General features: G+C 47.0%; 5 protein-coding genes across 5 annotated transcripts; 3 read left to right on the top strand and 2 right to left on the bottom strand.

Annotated features, from left to right (window-relative positions):
- Positions 1–169: 169 nt before the first annotated feature.
- FOMMEDRAFT_145821 (homeobox-domain-containing protein) lies at positions 170–1,552 on the bottom strand (the record flags this gene model as incomplete). The annotated part of the gene is made up of 2 exons (XM_007265055.1): positions 170–1,252; positions 1,311–1,552. The coding sequence occupies 2 exons, from the start codon at positions 1,550–1,552 to the stop codon at positions 343–345; spliced, it is 1,152 nt and encodes a 383-aa protein (XP_007265117.1). The 3' UTR covers positions 170–342.
- Positions 1,553–2,592: 1,040 nt separating this feature from the next.
- On the top strand, positions 2,593–5,038 carry FOMMEDRAFT_83835 (uncharacterized protein; the record flags this gene model as incomplete). The annotated part of the gene is made up of 5 exons (XM_007265054.1): positions 2,593–2,975; positions 3,038–4,216; positions 4,270–4,387; positions 4,437–4,637; positions 4,697–5,038. The coding sequence occupies 5 exons, from the start codon at positions 2,593–2,595 to the stop codon at positions 5,036–5,038; spliced, it is 2,223 nt and encodes a 740-aa protein (XP_007265116.1).
- A 250-nt stretch (positions 5,039–5,288) lies between these two features.
- FOMMEDRAFT_139774 (uncharacterized protein) lies at positions 5,289–7,856 on the top strand. Its single transcript, XM_007265053.1, has 3 exons — positions 5,289–5,818; positions 5,923–6,022; positions 6,126–7,856. The coding sequence occupies exons 1-3, from the start codon at positions 5,456–5,458 to the stop codon at positions 7,466–7,468; spliced, it is 1,806 nt and encodes a 601-aa protein (XP_007265115.1). The 5' UTR covers positions 5,289–5,455; the 3' UTR covers positions 7,469–7,856.
- Positions 7,857–8,388: 532 nt separating this feature from the next.
- Positions 8,389–14,459, top strand: FOMMEDRAFT_82404 (P-loop containing nucleoside triphosphate hydrolase protein; the record flags this gene model as incomplete). The annotated part of the gene is made up of 22 exons (XM_007265052.1): positions 8,389–8,463; positions 8,524–8,610; positions 8,665–9,069; positions 9,124–9,173; positions 9,232–9,281; positions 9,338–9,377; positions 9,433–9,549; positions 9,601–9,726; positions 9,794–10,085; positions 10,142–10,434; positions 10,501–10,835; positions 10,889–10,998; positions 11,051–12,202; positions 12,265–12,474; positions 12,535–12,657; positions 12,719–12,794; positions 12,847–12,884; positions 12,938–13,379; positions 13,435–13,740; positions 13,795–13,914; positions 13,985–14,047; positions 14,107–14,459. The coding sequence occupies 22 exons, from the start codon at positions 8,389–8,391 to the stop codon at positions 14,457–14,459; spliced, it is 4,863 nt and encodes a 1,620-aa protein (XP_007265114.1).
- Positions 14,460–14,705: 246 nt separating this feature from the next.
- FOMMEDRAFT_27477 (uncharacterized protein) lies at positions 14,706–16,572 on the bottom strand (the record flags this gene model as incomplete). The annotated part of the gene is made up of 12 exons (XM_007265051.1): positions 14,706–14,878; positions 15,098–15,110; positions 15,212–15,270; positions 15,312–15,440; positions 15,505–15,543; positions 15,607–15,702; positions 15,788–15,919; positions 15,985–16,029; positions 16,195–16,324; positions 16,376–16,395; positions 16,448–16,457; positions 16,516–16,572. 12 exons carry the CDS (start codon positions 16,570–16,572, stop codon positions 14,706–14,708), a joined length of 903 nt encoding a protein of 300 aa, XP_007265113.1.
- Positions 16,573–17,574: the final 1,002 nt, after the last annotated feature.

Raw genomic sequence — 17,574 nt, 5'->3', positions numbered from 1 at the left:
GTGCACTTCGCGAGTCTGACAACCTTAAAATAATATACTAATATACTAATCATACCATGGATTGGCTCCTATTATGAGGAGATTTTTCTCTACAAGAATAGCACATAAATAAAAAAACAAAGAACATTGCGCTTCAGCTATACAAACCCAAATGCGGTGGTATGGTGGGGTTGAACACTATGTAAAAAATGTGCAGTTGTTTTGACAGCATCTACAGAAGAGAGAAAAAATTGCAGGGAAGAAAATGAATTTGATTTGGCATCAGTCAGGTTTGACTGTTGGATTTGCGTTTTGTGTAATACCATCGGTTCGTTATTAAGGCTGGTCCGTTTTGATAGCATGTCATCCGCGTAGTGTGCTAAGGCCGCAAAGAGCCAAAGCGGCGTCCAAGGTCTCCTTGTCGTTATCCATATCGTCATCTCCGACGTGTTTTGTTTTGTCCAGAGCCATTCTAACAGTATTTTCATCGTCTAAGGTCGTTCTGTCGTCTCCGGGGTTGTCAAGAACCTGAGTAGTTGATGGCTGATACGTGAAGTCGTTGTGACTGGCATCAGGTGTAATGGCCTCGTGACTATCGACAATACTCTCCATCTCTGTGTCAATGATCTCTGTACTAGCGTCGTCGTCGATGCTCCGAGCTTCGTCTGTGTCGATAAAAACAGATGATGGTCGTGACAAAGGTTCGTCTAGTTCTGTATCCTCGTCATCTTTGTCTACTGTCATTCGGGCAGCTGCACAGGCCCATTCGAGAGAACGCCGTCCTTTCGATCGACTTCCACGCCTTGCGTTTCGAGTCGAAGCAAAGTCAAGTAGGTCACGCGCCGAAGGAGATTCCGGATGGGAGTTACTGGGCTTATCATTGCCTTCGGGCTGGATCGGCGAAGAGAGCATAGATTCCCATAATGCCTCGGGAGAACGGGAACGGGATTCATGTACAGAAACGTGCCGGATGAGTTTTGTGGGAGTTCGCGGAACACGCTCAGTCCGAGATGCAACGCGGTCTAGGGAGAGAAAGCCGCTTGCAGTACGCGATGGGAGTCGATGCTTGTTCTTGGGCTGTGACGCGGAAGGGTGTAATAATGCTGAGTTAGAGCGACTTAATGGGTCCGTTACTGAAACTTGCTGTGTGGATTGTTGAATGGGATACATTGCGAGAGGCAGTGGAGCGTTATGGCTTAATGAGTTGTTGAGTGCCATTTTACGCTCCATTTGTCGTTTGTTCTGGAACCAGATTGTTACGGACTTCACACTCCTATTGAAGTGACGCGATTAGTGAACGTAAGTGTGGTTGAGCATAATAATTGACTCACATATCAGTTTGTTTGGCTATTTCCTCGCGTTCGTCACGCGTCGGATGGCTCGACTTATGGTATGCCTGCTCAAGCACGACGAGCTGATCCTGTGAGAAGCGTTTCCGAGTACGCTTCGTTTCGGAGGATTGAGACGCAGTGGGTTGTGTCTCATTATCTGCTTCACCAGTGAGTTCAGAGAGAGAGCTGAAGCTAGAGGTTGAAGATAGGGAGCAAGTCCGAGAGATCGAGGGACGCGACATGGGGGGTGGAGAGAAGGAGATGAGGCTCGCGGAAGGGAGCAAAATACCGGGGCAATGTTCTGTCACGCTACAGGCAGACGCGTCCTTTTGTCGCGTCGCGGATTCGCGTCGAACAAGCCACGTGATCCCCCTCATTAGGTTCCGTTAATGTGCCTTATAAGGTCTGTGTGTTTCTCTTTTTCATTCCCTCGCGGACTGAATCCCACTAACGTTGCTATCATTTCGGTTCTATGCTCACTATGAGTGGACTTCGTCATTAGTGCTTGATCTTCTGCATCTGAGATTTGAGTCAGTCGAACTCGAGTTGCTCTTCCACGTTCATTAGTATCATTTATTACAATGTTGTAAACCTACGCGCCTCGACCAAAGATAGGCCTTTCAGAGCGACGGTATAGTATCCGTTTGATACAAAGTTGTTCCTATACAGTAGAGTGGATGCATTCCATTTGTGTGATATGGTAACATGTATGGACTACCGGCCCAGCGTTAACCGACTGGAGAAAGTACAGAAAACGCGATGACTTAAGTCGAGCACTCAGACACCCAGTCATTATTTTCTGCTCTGCTTTTGGCACAAGCCAGTGTGGGTGAATGAACAGACTTGTAATTTGACATGAGAGCATGAAGAAAAAAAGTTCGCTATGCCTTCATCATCAAAGACTGGTGTCGAGTTCCCACGATCCCACGATCCCACGATCCCACGTGCCTCTCGTTTTGTTTCGTGGACGCAGTCTTTCTTTCCATTGCGCGTTCCACTTGCTCCCCTGCCTCCTGTTCTACGCCAAATGGCGCGCTTCAAAGCTTTCGCAAGCGATAGTGACGATGATGGCTCATCTGCCGAATCTTCGGCACACGCAATGGAGTCGAGAAAAACTAGGAATGGAATACCTAGACGCTCTTTGTCGGCTGCATCGAGTCGGCCATCCTCACCATACACGGAAGGCAGCATTCATGATGACCTCTACGTGACGGACGAGGATGAGGACGACGACGACGACGACTCAGTTATGGACGATGAGGATGAAAATATTGCTGACCGTATGGAGGAAGAAGAAGAACCGATTCCGTGGGCGAAGCAACTTAATCTTGAGCCTCACAGGGTTCATGTCATGCAGACATCGCTGTTTCGCGTGCCAGAACTATCAAAACCGGAAACAAAGGATTCATTCTCTTTTCTGAAACACCAGCGACCCTCCGATGTGCACAAGGAACCACAAACGCGAAATCGCACTTCGTTCGCACAGCCGCGCTCGAAACCACCTCCACGAAAATACGCGCGCATTTCATTGTCAGAATCTGTCAGTGCTAAACGAGAGAACATGTTTCTCGATGCGGGTTTAAGCATGGGTCGCTCATTTCGGGTAGGATGGGGTCCAGGTAACAAGCTAGTACATGTAGGGCAGTTAAGTTCTGGGGCTTCGTCGTAAGTCTCTTTTGACGTTATTAGATGTCCTGTCTGTTTATCAGTCTCTTTCAACTTTATAGATCAAAGCTCGGGAACTCTTCTGAAGTCGGTCTCACGACTCTTCGAGTTGCACAGACAAGTTCCCCGGATTTGCTGCAGCACCTCCTTTCTCATTCAGAGATTGTGGCTCCTTCAGTTGAAAACGGCAACACTCCGTACGCAACACTAAGGGCCGCTGTCTCATTCTCCTCCTTCTCGTCTCTTTTCACCGCCCAAGACAAGTCGCATTGTGCTTCCGTTTTTCGATTAGGCCATGCGCTCTTCGATCCTCTCGATTTGCATTTGCAGGAAGACGCTCCTGCCGATGTACGAAATCGTATCTCAGCGCTTCGTCGAGTAGACGCCTTGTCTGCGTGGCTGTCCAGAACAGTATCATCATCGGTTGAACAAGACATCAAGGCTGTCGCATCTAATGATTCTGCTCAAGTGGCCTTCTTGTATTTAACTGGGAATCAAGTCGAAAAAGCTGTCGAAGCTCTAATGAACGGAGGAAATGTTAGACTCGCTACAATTATATCCCAAATACCCGGAGATGCTGAGTTCCGCGAAGATATCCTCGAACAACTACAAATCTGGAAAGAGGAAAAGGAGGACGCGTTCATGCGTAATTCGATTCGCAAACTATATGCGCTAGCTGCAGGAGAAGTCGATGTATTAGAAGGGAGCAGCTGGAGAGAGAATATTGACGTTCCAAAAGATCTTGATTGGTTACGGGTTCTCGGGTTGCAGCTCTGGTACTCGAGCTCATTAAATACGCCGCTACGAGAAACCTTCGGGGTTTATGAACAAATTGTTCAGGCGGCCCATGGGAGGGTGGGATTCCCAAAACCGTTTTATTCCACATCAACCTCTGGCGCATCCGAAGCGAAGGACGGGCTCTTCAACCTCATGAAACTATCGGTATCTTCTTCAATGACCCTAGAATCCGCTCTTGACCCAGTGAGCTTTTCTTCCAACCCGCGTGATTTCCGGATGTCATGGTTCTTGTATATTCTTCTCGCACGCTGCCTTCGGGTTCGCGATTTCACGGACCGCCAGCTATATGATGCGATGGAGGATGACACGATTACTACACAGGAACTTGAGGGGTACAGTCAGGTGGCAAACGCCCTGACGACGAACTTTGCCGCACAGTTGCAACAAGAGGGTCTTGTTCAAGAAGCAGCATATGTGCTTTTATTCCTAGAAGATGACGTTGGGTGAGGACTCTGCGTTCTAAAAGGGCTTACTTCTGCTAATTGCGCGCTGTTAGTCGTAAACGCGCAATTAAGGAGCTGTTAGCTCAATCAGCCCCTTTATTAAATGAGTACACGACACAGGGGCTGCATGGTAGTTTACGAATACCGATGGAGTGGATTGATGAGGCAAAGGTGCGGCGAAGACATGCTTGCCATTTTCTCGACTCATCACAAGCGACAGGCTACTCATGCGTTCTATTCGGGTGACGTATATGGAGCATATGAGCTTTATAGAGATGCGATGGCGCACCGCGCTGCTCACGAACTTGCAATTACTTACTTGGCTCCGGAAGCAGTATTGAGAGATGAGCTTGGTGTCCTCAAACGTCTCTTTGCTTCACTTGATGCGAGTCTCATAGACGATTTTGGAGTCGGGGGTCAGGTACGGATTTCGGTTGTTGCTAGACCTTGTTCATATGATTTATTCTTGCGCCTTCCTAGCTATTCATTGACTATGCTCGTATCGTCTCACGGGTTCCCAAGCTAAAGAGTAACTCATTGGCGGCGGACGCAGTGCCTGACGTGGCTGAACAATCCGAACTGGAGGCGCTGACTGGTCGAATACCACAGCTCATCGGAGTATTGCCGGATGTTCTCCATGACAAACCTGGTACGGATGATCAATGCAAAGCGGCCTTGTCGCACATGCTTTCCAGGCTACTGGAATGCGTCGATCCGAGTTCACCGGTGCGTTTATCTCCGTTTGAGTTGGTAGCATCAAACGCGTGTTTGATACTCATCAATATATCAGATGAAGGTCGAGATTCAACCAGGGTTGGTTGACGAGGGCGCGACGATAAAGCACATCCATGCTTCCGCGTACGGAAGTTTCATGAGAACAATAGCAGAGCTGGCATGAAGTCGACTTGGTGGTGTGACCAATTTGTTTGGGATCCATTCCTTATTCAAAGTCTGGATGTCTCTCTTTTACATATAGTTGTAGCATTCTTCGTTCTTCAAATATTCTGTCTTCGAAACATTCCTGTCTGTTGTTGTGTCATAAGAACATGAGGCACCTGGCCGGACAGGGAAAGTGTGCCTTGGGAGACAAAAGGAGAATTGATGTGAGCAGGCCAAGTTAGCCGTCCCCCACATGTTCCCTAGCAACTGCGATTCGTGAACGCTTTTTGTCCAGCGTCCCGGCTTCGGCTGCGCGAGGACGGGTTATCCCTGAGATTACAACGGCTGAATTGCCTTAGCATGCGAGCGACGCCTCGTCGACCCTCGCGTGTTTTTCGCTACCTATATTATATGTACCAATGCATCTCCTCTCCTTTTACCCGTGCGCTCTTCTTTCGTCGTGTTTCTCTCGTTTTTGCCTTGACGATGCCGTACAGCGGTCCGATTTACTTCGAGGCAGTTGAATGTTCGCCTACGTGTTTCAGATGTCCCCCTGCCCTGGCGTCGTCGTCTTGTTTACACTCCAGCCTTCACGAGGCAAACGCGAGTCCCAGCTTGGTCGAAGCAGAGGCGTTTGAGTGGACGAGAGTAGATTCTTTGACAGTAGGAATAGACCCACTGACAGGTTGTCGAAGACTCCAACCGAGGAATGTTTCACGCCTGGTATGTCCGTCTTAAACTCATATGCACTCACAATCTCCGCGTTCATATCACCTGTTTCTGTTCGCGATGGGGGAATGTATTGAGCTGATGTTGGACGCTTATAGAATGACGTCCACGGCCCGCTTCTTTCGGGTTCCAGATCGTTTGACCTCCATTCTGCCTCTGCCTACACACGGGCGATGACAAGACGCAGTGACGCAGGAAGTGAGTATAGTGTCAGAATCTGAAGCATAAGAGCCAAGGCATGCTGATCAAGCACGCTTTCTTTTTTAAAATCCTTCTCCCTCGTTGCTCTCCGTGTACATAGCTACCGAAATGACGCCGATTAGCCGTTCGTGGAAGTCAAGAAGCGCAGGCGTTGCTCAGCCTGGCAAAATCAGGGAACGATCACGGTCCAAGGTTTCTTCCTCGAGCGCTGTGGTATCACTATCCGAGGCTTCGACTCACCCTGATTCACTGCCTGTCTCCTATCTTCCAACCCACAAGCGCACCGGCGATCATGCGTTCGACACGCACAATAGGATATGGAGCTGGGTTTCGGGTGTGGACAGAGGGCAGCAGCCGTTGCTAGATCACTCGGTGCCTCTACCATCGGACTCTAACCTTCAGTTTCCGTGCGACGTGGGCGTGGACCCAGACTTATATTCACCAAGAACAGTTGCATCATCTCTATCTGCCGCTGAGATGTCTTCACCTGGTTCATCACGGAGCAGTCCCCTTCCTGTACAGCGCATCTCACACGTTCACTCTGCATCTCGAGCGCCTGATCGTCTCACTCAACGATCCATAAATGATTGGCAGCATATGATGGACGAGCCTGATTCATTTTTAACATCTTCACCCTGTCCCTCCTCTTGTTCATCCTCCATGGGCTTTGCGTCCACCTTACCTAGGGAGCACTCAATGCCGGACGAGACCGTGTACAGGAGTCTTCTGGACAGATGGTCGGAGTCGGAAGAATGGAGGATAGAGGAGGACCAACGAAATGACGAACAAATGTGGGACGTAAATCCCGAATATAATGTCGACACATACCCTCGATCAGCAACATCGTCGTCAAACCATTCCGACGTCGAGACGCACCCCATTAACGCCTTACCAATTCTCCTTGACCAACATGGATTTTCAACATTACTCTCACAAAGTTTCGCACTTGCCCTTGCGGATGCTTCCCTGGACGAAAATGACAGCTTTCAAGCTTTCAAGCGCACTGCGGCCGCGGATGCCGAGATGGAAGAAGACAACGTGTCGCATATATCCTACCCAGCGCATCTTCAGGACTTCGACTTTATGGATCAATGGTCCCCACCGGCACTCCGCTCGTCCTCTTCTGCTTCTTCACTGGACCCCTTTCAACTGGAGTTGTTCTCGCCGACGACGGAGCAACCTGATCCTGCGGCGATCTGGAGTGCCCGTCGTTCACCAGCGACTTCGTCGGAATCACTTGAATTCTTTTCAACATCACCTTTTGTAGGGTGGTCATCTACTTCGGGAACGGAGGCAAAACCAACCTTACTCACGCTCGGCCATATGCATAAATCGACGCCATTCGCCGACATTCCTCTATACCAACCCCAACCAATTCGGCCCATTCCTCCCATAGACATTCCCGTCAATCCTTCAGACGAGTTTCCAGAAAGGGATTACTAGCACACGCATACAACGCAACGTGGACTAGTTATACGCCGACTTTCCCGGGTATCAGGTTTCCGTTCTGTTTTTACCCTTTCATTTGCCTTCGTTCGTCGCGCGTTGCGTTGTCAGCTGTCGTTGTCGCTCGTTGATTTGTTCCTGTTTTTCGTTTTTTTCTTATTTTACCACGGCACTATACGGTCACTGACTACTGTATGCTTCTTCGAGTTCTTACTCTGCTGTTACTCCACTCTGTTCTCATTCTGTTCTCAATGTTGATATTCCTGGATAGCCGATTCGGAATTTGTTGTTGTTCAACCTGTTGATTTACTATAAATGTACATACATGATGTAGATGTCGCATGTTGTTGCTGCTGTTGTACACTGCATTATTATTAGAACCTGCATATCACATCATCTAATTGTTGGTGTATAGTATTTGTGATATGAACAATATGAACATCTGGTACGTACGAAACAATCATACAAGAGGCGCAGGATCAATATCTGATTATTTTGATTATTTTCTCTACCAAGAAAATCGGTGGCAAACTTTGTGTTTAACTTTAAGGCACACAGCAAGGACGGATGATCGCGGGAGTTTCACTTCGGTCTGAACGCCGATCATTGATGTGCATTACGAAGCATTCGGGCCGAGGCAGGTACACGGTTAAATGAATGCATGGAGGTTCTCACCGCAGGTCAAGTATGTGGGAAGCTTGGCCCGACATACGTCGGCATTTGCTGCGCTTTCCACACGTCGACAACGCGCGCTTGTTGTTGTGCTCTCTCATGGCTAGCCGAGTCGTACGATAGTTATACCTTGATTCTTGTCTCCACCAGCCTCGACGCTGCCAATAAAAACAAGTAACTGGTCAAGCTAAGTTGCTTTTGAGACACTAGGGATAACGGCAGCCGCCACAATGGGATTATTATTCATGGACGAGGTGTTCCGACGCCAATTTTGGGCGCTCTTCGTGAAGAACTGGATAGTCCTCTCGAAGCATCCTTTCGTAAGTTCAGTCCGTTATTGACGTATGTAATGCTTCGATAATGATGATGCCGTGTTTCAGCTTAATCTACTGAGATGCTTTTTAATGCCTATTGGATATGGAATATTCCTCGCAGTCGCTCAGTTGTTCCTAACAAAGCCGAACAACGTACGTCTCTTTATCCATGCACGGTAATTCCAATCACTGACGACTAGTTCATAGTACGGTATCGGTCAACCTGCTGTGATCGGAAATCTCAAAGACAAAATCGACGGCTCCCTCTCGTTGTTCTGGGCAGATGGCACAAATGGAACAGGCACGCCCTCACCTCAAGATATAATGTCCCGTGTCACGAGCGGCTTCTCGAATTCGCAAATGCAAGTCGTCCACCAAGTTGCGACACAAGCCGACATCGTGCAAGCTTGTCCACAGAACTTCAATTTATTCTCGGAGTGCTTTGCTGCTGTGTCCTTCGACTCATTCCCATCTTCATCGTCATCGGGGAATGCCAGTGCGACGCTGAATTATACTATCTTCGTGGATGGTGGATTGTTCCATATTGACGTTGAGAAGCATACGAGTGACTATGAAGAACGTGTGCTTCCGCTACAATGGGCAATTGACTCGGTGTGTAAATTTGTGTCACCATTTAGAATACTAAGCTAAACTTAGGATGGTTAGGCTATCATGGAGTTGCAAACGGGAAGTACACCTTCCACTCCCATGGAATGGTAAGATCTATTGACTCGAGAAGCACATTATCCCGGAACTGACAGTAATAATTCGTAGGCCGTTCACACAAGAGACAAACAAGGAACAGTTCACAGACATCCGACTGAGTAACTCATTTTCTGCGAATCGTATGCTTTCTATGGACACTGATTGATTCTGCCAGGTTATGTCCGTGGGCTTCGAGCACTTCTCGTACTGGCATTGTAAGTGTCTTTCCAGATAGAGAAATATCAACCTTAATAATAATATAATCACTAGATTTGTGAACTTCGTCGGCATCGCCTACCAACTGCCTGGTTCGTACATGGGTGAACGCGCGAATCTCTTAACAAGCCACCAGCAAGCAATGGGTCTACGAGATTCAGCTCGCATTCTGTGAGTCGTAATTTCCGCTATCAGTGACGTGCCACTCATATCCGATTTCAGGTCTTGGTATTTTAGTATATCCTTGGCATACCTCCCTGCATGGGTCATCGTCGCACTCGTCTGGCATTTCCGCATTTTCTCTGGGACGCATGTGGTGATCGTCCTCTTCGTGCATCTACTGCTGGGGTAAGTTCCAAAATATTTTCCTCGATCGTTCTTGAAAATCATCGCTAAATTTTCCCTTGAATTGCAGCTTCTCGTTAGCAAGCTGGTCATTCTTCGTCGGTGCGCCATTTGGGAACTCTCCTCAGCTCGCTGCCGTCGCAACGACCTTCCTTGCAATCGTTCTCGCCATCATAGCCCAAGCTTTCGGTCGGGCATCTAATGGAGCTGCGTTCATATTCACCTTGATTTTCCCACCTGGATACTACGTTTTTGTCATTCGGGCAATAGCAGGATTCGAGTCTAACCAGATTCCGACGAATTTACTCCATCAGGATCCTGATAATCATTTAAATGTTTTGTCACTTATGATTGCGGCTCTTGTGAGCACCGTTACGGTTATGAAGCTGCCTTGAACACTGAAATGGGACCTCTGTAGATCGATATTTTCATATGGCCGCTGCTCGCAGTTTGGTTGGAACGTAGGTTGTACAATGCAAGGGAGCCATCCCGATCGTCGTCGTCCTGGCTGTGCTGCTTTAAACGGCGGAAATCACAAGCTGCAAGAGATAGACCAGTCCCTCCGCCTGGCGTAGCCATTTCAGTTCGCAATCTGAACAAGACGTATACCTCGTCGTGGTATTCCTGGAGCAAACAAAATGTCACAGCCATTGCGGATCTCACGCTTGACATCCCGAAATTCGGGATTTTCGTGCTTCTCGGTTCAAACGGGTTAGTAATACTAATCATGTGCTTTCTTTTGAATTGCCATCGTTGAATTTTGTTAACACTAACTAGGGCTGGGAAGTCAACGGCTCTGTCCATCCTTGCTGGACTTCAAGGCAGGACGTCGGGAGAGGTGATATACGAAGACGGGTCTTCAAAGCCGCAGCATGGCGTGCTCGGAATTGTCCCACAGAAGAACGTACTATTCCCAGAGTTAACGTGCTTACAAACATTGAAAGTCTGGCGCGCAATCAAACGTCCGAAGGGATCAAAGGATGATGAGGACCTTATGCAACTGCTCAAGGACTGTGATCTGGAGCATAAGATTGATTCTAATGCCGCGACGCTGAGTGGAGGACAGAAGAGGAAACTGCAACTTGCTGTTGGGTTGGTTGGGGGGTCTAAGAGTAGGTCAATTTAATAGGGATATGGAGAGGTGCAGCTGATATATCCTTTACAGTTGTCCTCGTTGATGAGTGTACTTCGGGAGTCGACCCGCTCTCTAGGCGATCGTTGTGGAGAACTCTTATGTCAGTGCGAGAAGACAGGACTATTGTCTTCACCACTCATGTAAGTGCCTGAATGTTATTCAGCTTGTTAAATCCTCCTGATCGTTATGCAGTTCCTCGACGAGAGCGAACTTATTGGTGATTCTGTTGCTATTCTGGCCGCACCAGGAAAGCTTGTGGCAGCTGGCTCCCCGGTATCCCTCAAATCAAATCTCGGGCAGGGATACACTCTTCAAGTGTCACTGGCGACATCGGATTCACCAGAAAAGCCTGATCTGGGTCCGAAACCCGAAATTCTCGAAACTATCCAGACCCTTGCACCGAACGCATCAATGATCTCGAACACGATGTCTTCAGCACAGTATCGGTTGCAGACAAAGGATTCGGCGCAGGTCGGTCAAGTGCTGAGTCTCCTGGAGAGTAAAAAGGGTGCTCTGAGGATCGCTTCCTATGACGTTCATGGAACGTCTATGGAAGATATTTTCTTAGCCTTGATGAAGGAACATGGTGAAGGGCTGTATGATGATTCCACGCCTATGGCTGGTGATGCTCCCATCTTGAACCGAGTAGATTCAAAAGGCTCGTCGTTGTCTGCATCGCATGCACCAAAAATTCTTCGGTTGACCACTGGAAGACGACGCTCACCTTTTGCGCAAGCATTCACGATATTTCGTAAACGATGCATGATTGCACGCCGAAGCTGGCTGACTCCTATCCTGTCTCTGATCGTTGCTGTTGGAGGATCATGTATTCCACTGTTCTTCATTTCCTCGAGGACGGAGATGTGCAGCAGCCATGTTCGCAATGATACGGGCACGAACACAACGCTATTCCTACCACGGTCTCCCCTTCTCATAATGTCCGAACTTCTTCCACCTGGTAGTGGTGGTTCTCTTCTTACAACACCGCCGAATATCACTCAATCTCTCGGCCTTGCGACTGCATCATTGCCGATTTTGAACATCCAGGATAATGCCACCTTTGTATCAACTATCAATCAGGACTTCCGCAACTTTTCTCTCGGAGGAATTTCTGTTGATTTGGCATCAGGCAACTCACTCTTCGCTTGGGAAGGGACTCCACCGGGATTAACTGCCCCGACTTTACTCAACCTGGTGGACAACATTTTGTATAATGCCTTGAACACAAGTGGGCAAGGCAATGGTGCTACCAGGTTGATTACTCCTCGCTTTGAGACGTTCCCTGGATTGAATGGTGGGACTCTCGTTGCTCTTAAATGGGATATCTTCTTCCTCGCTGCTATGGTAAGTGTGTTATTTGGCTTTACGACAAATTTGTCGCTTACGTATCTTTACTGTCCGCGTAGTCCGTGTTCCCCGCATTCTATGCTCTGTATGTTTCCAATGAGCGTAGATCGTCTGTACAAGCGATGCAACTTTCCAATGGACTGGCGGATCCTGTCGGACTTTGGCTTGGACACCTCATGTTCGACTCGATATTCTCGGTTGCTGCAGCGACGATTATTATCATTATATTCGCGGCTGTTGCTTCTCAGCTGCATGGTCTTGGACTTTTCGTACGTTTCTTTGTCCCTTTTGAGACTTATTAAACTCAGACTCATATCTCAATTTAATAGTGGGTGGTTTTGGTTCTTTACGGAATTGTTGGGACGCTGTTTGCATATTGTGTCTCCCTTCTCACAGCTTCACCGCTTGCGGCGTTCGCAGCTGTCGCGGGATACCAAATCGTTATGGCGGTTGTGAGTCAAGATCTTCGACTACCTTCTTCGTTCGTTTTATTAAGTACTGATTTGGAATTAGTTGTACCTCGCGGGTTACCTTCTGACCTTCACTTATGCAAAGACGTCTCAGGCGGGGAATTTCATAACCATCATTCGTACGTAGTTTGTCTCCATAAACGGATGATACAGTTCTTACCGGCTCGTTAGACTTCACGCTATCTATCCTCTCGCCTGTTGCAAGTCCGGTGGGTCGTGTTTTACATGGTTTCCTAGTATTTGATATTGATTTGTCAATTAGATCCGCGCTTCATTTGTATCCGTGAATCTGTTCTCTCTGCTGTGCAATGGCAATTCAAGTCTCTCGACTGAGTCGTTAGGCTCAATGATGAAGTTCGGCGGTCCGATTACGTACCTTATCGTTTACGCTTTCGTACTCTTTGCCTTTCTCGTTTGGTTCGACTCGGGTTCGAAACTTTACTACACGTTGTCATCGGCACTTCGGAGGAGCGGTATCACAAGAGGGGATGTGCCTGATGGTGATATCCCGAGGGACGTACAGGAAGAAGCGTCTCTTGTTGAATCCTCAAACGACCCTTTACGTGTTATGCATGTTTCCAAGCAGTACCCGGGCTCTTCGGTAAGATCCGTAGACGACGTGAGCTTCGGTGTTTCGCGGGACACTGTTCTGGCTTTGCTTGGTCCTAACGGTGCCGGGAAGACTTCGACGTTTAACATCATCCGTATGTTTCCTCATCGAATTCACACTTTAATGGAGTTACTAATTTACTTGTGTAGGTGGTGACACGGTCCCCGACCAAGGCGATGTCCTTATACAAGACACCTCTGTCATTCGGTATCCTAGAACGGCCCGCTTGTCTTTAGGAGTCTGTCCGCAATTCACTGCGATTGACTCACAACTCACTGTTCGCGAGCATCTGGAGACTTACGGACGGCTGAAGGGGCTTTACAGAGGGCCCGAATTGAACGAGAACGTCGACATTATTCTCGAGTCCACAGGCTTATCTCCTTATTCGGATAGATTAGCGAGCAAACTTTCGGGAGGGAATCAACGAAAGTTGTCCCTAGCTATTGCACTCATTGGTACGTATCATCTCAAATCGTTCCCACGTTTCCTGGTCTGATCACTATGTGCAGGAAACCCATCAGTTGTATTGATAGACGAGTTCTCGACTGGTATAGACGCTAAGATGAAGCGCGACATGTGGGAAACACTCAAGAATGTTTCTATCGGCAAAGCTGTCGTGATAACGACTCGTAAGTATTTTATTTCATTCTTGTCCAAATAAGTGTTTATTTATCACTCACCGATTTTGTGGTATATCAGACTCTATGGAGGAAGCATCAGCGTTGGCGAACAAGGTTGGTATAATTGCGAGGAAGATGTTAGGTATGTGTGAAATTGACAATGTTCTTGCGATACTGGTTATTTAACGATTCGTTACCCAGCCGTTGGTTCGACAAGCTCTCTCGCAGCTCGTTACCCAATCTATGAAATTCATTTCTCGTGTCGAACGCGCGAAGAAATAGTAAAAGCCCAAGAACTCATGGCGCGTATACCTAATTCACGAAAGGCAGACGACGTAGCCACTCGATTTGAAGTACCTTTGGACGCTGGAAATGAGCAGACTCTTGCGAGTTTGTTCAGGACGTTGGCTGAGCATGGCGAGTTCTCCGAGTATACGGTCGAGAGAGTCAGCTTGGAGAGTGTTTTCTTGAAGGTTATTAGGGAGAACAACATCAAGGAAGAAGGCTCTGCTGCACGGACTGAGAAGAGACATTGGTTTTCAAGTATTTGCTAGAATGCTTCTTTCTTTCTCTCACTTTTTGTGTTTGATGGAGAAATAGACGTGCTCTTATACCTTATGGTTTTCCGAAAACGACAATTGCGAAAACCTATGTAAATTTTTAAAGTACATCCACATGTAGCATAGGGCAGTGGAATATATATGAACCAATAGATCTGGATTGACAAGGCTGACATGCAATGAGATTGATAAACTCAAATGCAACAGGAAACTGCCTGCCTCCATGTCAATGAAGCAGTATCAACATACCCCCTTTTCAACTCCTCCCGACCGAGACTGAAAACTTTGATCGGAAACGTCTAAAGAAGTCAAATCCTGCGATTCCCTGCCTTCGAGTTGTTCTGTAACAAACGAAAACGTAACGGTGTTGTTTCCGATTCCTATCCCAGATTCACTACCCACTGTACCTCGGACTGCAGGATTACATTCAAATCGTATGCTTTGCAAGTTAGTTGATGTGTGATCATGGGATGGTTCAGCGTGGGCTTTATGCAGAGTGAGGATCAGGCGTCCTGTCAACACTGAGTGCAGTATCCGCTCCATACTATTTATAAGAAGCAATGGAGTCCATAAATTATGGGCCATTAAGAATGAGTATGCGTCGTGAAGATAAATAGTTGTCACTAACTAACCTTGCAAGCATCCCTAATTTCGTTTTATCGCGCTGAATTTAAATACACACGGATCGTAGAGCACATGTCGTTAGTATCAATTTCGATGGACAATAGAAATCCATCCTAACGTACATTAAGAGTGAGAATCACGGCTACATTTGCGACCGACAAAGCTTTAAATGCAATTAAGGCTATGATATTGATAAAGTTAAGTGCAAAGTCACGCGCTCACCATAGATATATAAATAGAAAATTGCTCCTACACAAGCGTGAATGAGTGCGTCGATCGAAGAGGAAAAAGAAAACACCACACCATCCCTAAACAGCGCTAGAATGATAGGCGTTTTCCCTTGTTCTTTGTCTAAAATCATGATATGCATTCAATAAGGGCACTGTAGTGGCTCACAGCGGCATTTGGAACATACACAATTGAATCCCCTTGATCGCCAATAACACAATGAGAACTATAATTCAAACGGATCATTATAATGGAAGTGTATGATTTAATTATAATTCGGTGTGCTAACCTGATTCGTATATCATAAGGATAACCCATACTTCTGCAAGTAGACCGTTTCCCGAAGTAACAAGACAACCAAAAGGGCCAGGTGGAAGACGCATCCCTAGAGTTGTACATTTTAATGTTAGCGCCGATTCATCTTCAAATACCGGAGCCCTCTCGTCCATGCAGAACAAGATATTACTCACAACCGAGCGACTTCAAGAAGAGGCCTAAAAACACGGCGCTCGAAGCCAGATTCGCTAAGGCCCATCCGATAAGCAGGATGAGTACGGAACGATTCTCGTTCCATATTGCATATGTTCGGATTATTAGGATGGCTAAGCGAGATGTTATTATTTAATTGAGTCGAAACGAGGAATGAGAGAGAAGACTATGAACGTACCCTCGGCACTGAGAATGCCGAGGTTCATAATGCCTAATTTTTTAACTGTCAGCAATGAGGAAGTATTTTTTGACTTGGCTTTATGACCCACAAACTGCGCTTTTCACCGCAAATGAGCAGACTTCAGGTGATAAGTCTGTCTTGAATTCTTCTGTGGGATGTGATTTATCCCGTTTCCTTGTAAGGTTATTAAGGTACATGATCACTCACCCACAAATGTAATTGTCAGGTCTACGAGAGGCAAGTATCGGACCATGAAGAACAAAACTTTCATAAGTGACCATCTTTTCGGCCACATTATTGATCGTTCATCTTCGAAAGTGAGCATATAATCATAGGCCTGCACATTTACATTAGTACACTCATGAATGGCAAGTGAGCACGAGCGTACGTAGATGGCGAAACTCGTGACTACGAGTGAGGAATATTAGTGGAGCATATAGGTGGTTTTAGGTTGGCGTACCATCGAAATACTGTAGAAGAGTAAGCTAGAGATGAATAGAGGTGAATAAATGTAACTGAGAGGCATACATTAGTAAGTCTGTAGCCTTCCACAGCTACTATTAGGTCTTCAAGTAGACTAGGCATGAAGAGCAGTCGGAAATAAGTAGGAGCTTAGAATGCAAAGAAAATGCCTGAGGCCAGTAAGACTTTGTCTTTTTTTCAATGCTCCAACAACCTCAATTCCCTAGCGTTATATAGCTGCATTTCAGCCTAATTGTTGGATGTGTTAGACGCCGCTTATGGAGCTTGTTTTGCGAATTGTGAGTGTCCTCCGTTGTCGCAACATAACTAAGTCCATCTCGCCGGGCTACAGTTGAGCAATCTTGCCTAGTTTGTATTCGAATGCATAGGCTCTTTTGACATATCCAGAGGTTATTTGAAACAGTATTGCAAATCAAGGTGATTGCATCAAGATATCTCGCTTCTTCTAGTGATGGGCCACATGTACTCTTCCTTTTCGGCTCTATATGTTGGCAGATGTCAACATGCCTCCGAATTACTAGTGAATATCCGAGGGCGTGAATGGCTATGAGGCCAAAGGAACCGAAAGTGGTCGGTACATGCAAGAGAATTAACTTGATCAGCAATCTTTAAATCCACAAAAAGTAATTCTCTCACCAGATAAAAGCAACTCATATGCAGATAGATACCAGCTTCAGCGCTCCTTCGGCGAGAGCGAATTTAGGCAACAATTGCAGCACAACGTGGAAGTCTTCTGACAACTTACAGGATCGTTGTGACGAAATAGTCCGAAACATCCCAACCAAAGTGCCGACTTGTCTGATATAACTATGTAATGCTGCTCTAAGTAGCATAAAAGAGCATTCTTCCTTGCCGAAGAGTGCAAGTGACGATGATCGTAGTCAACGTTGCCTATAGGCTGGTAGATCGTCGCGGGTCGAGCACGGGCCGAAGCCAACATGAAACACCGATTTCCGGTCTGTTTCATGTGCAAGGGGCTGTAATTGCAGACGCCTACTTGTTCGCCCTACTCTTCAATTATTTAATTAGGATTTCTGCCATTGGATTCTTGTCCGATGAGCAGCTCTGCGTTGGCTACCTTGCATTCGCACACGCCGCTTATTA

The sequence above is a fragment of the Fomitiporia mediterranea genome, assembly GCF_000271605.1.
Source record: "Fomitiporia mediterranea MF3/22 unplaced genomic scaffold FOMMEscaffold_5, whole genome shotgun sequence".
NCBI classification, from domain to species: Eukaryota; Fungi; Basidiomycota; class Agaricomycetes; order Hymenochaetales; family Hymenochaetaceae; genus Fomitiporia; species Fomitiporia mediterranea.
This window is presented reverse-complemented; position numbering and strand designations above follow the sequence as displayed.

Bases quoted from the DNA above. Each gene is read 5' to 3' on its own strand.
- FOMMEDRAFT_139774 (XM_007265053.1), top strand. From the start codon at position 5,456: ATGCGAGCGACGCCTCGTCGACCCTCGCGTGTTTTTCGCTACCTATAT. The intron at 5,819-5,922 runs GTATGTCCGTCT...GGACGCTTATAG, and splicing joins CGAGGAATGTTTCACGCCTG to AATGACGTCCACGGCCCGCT. The intron at 6,023-6,125 runs GTGAGTATAGTG...CCGTGTACATAG, and splicing joins AAGACGCAGTGACGCAGGAA to CTACCGAAATGACGCCGATT.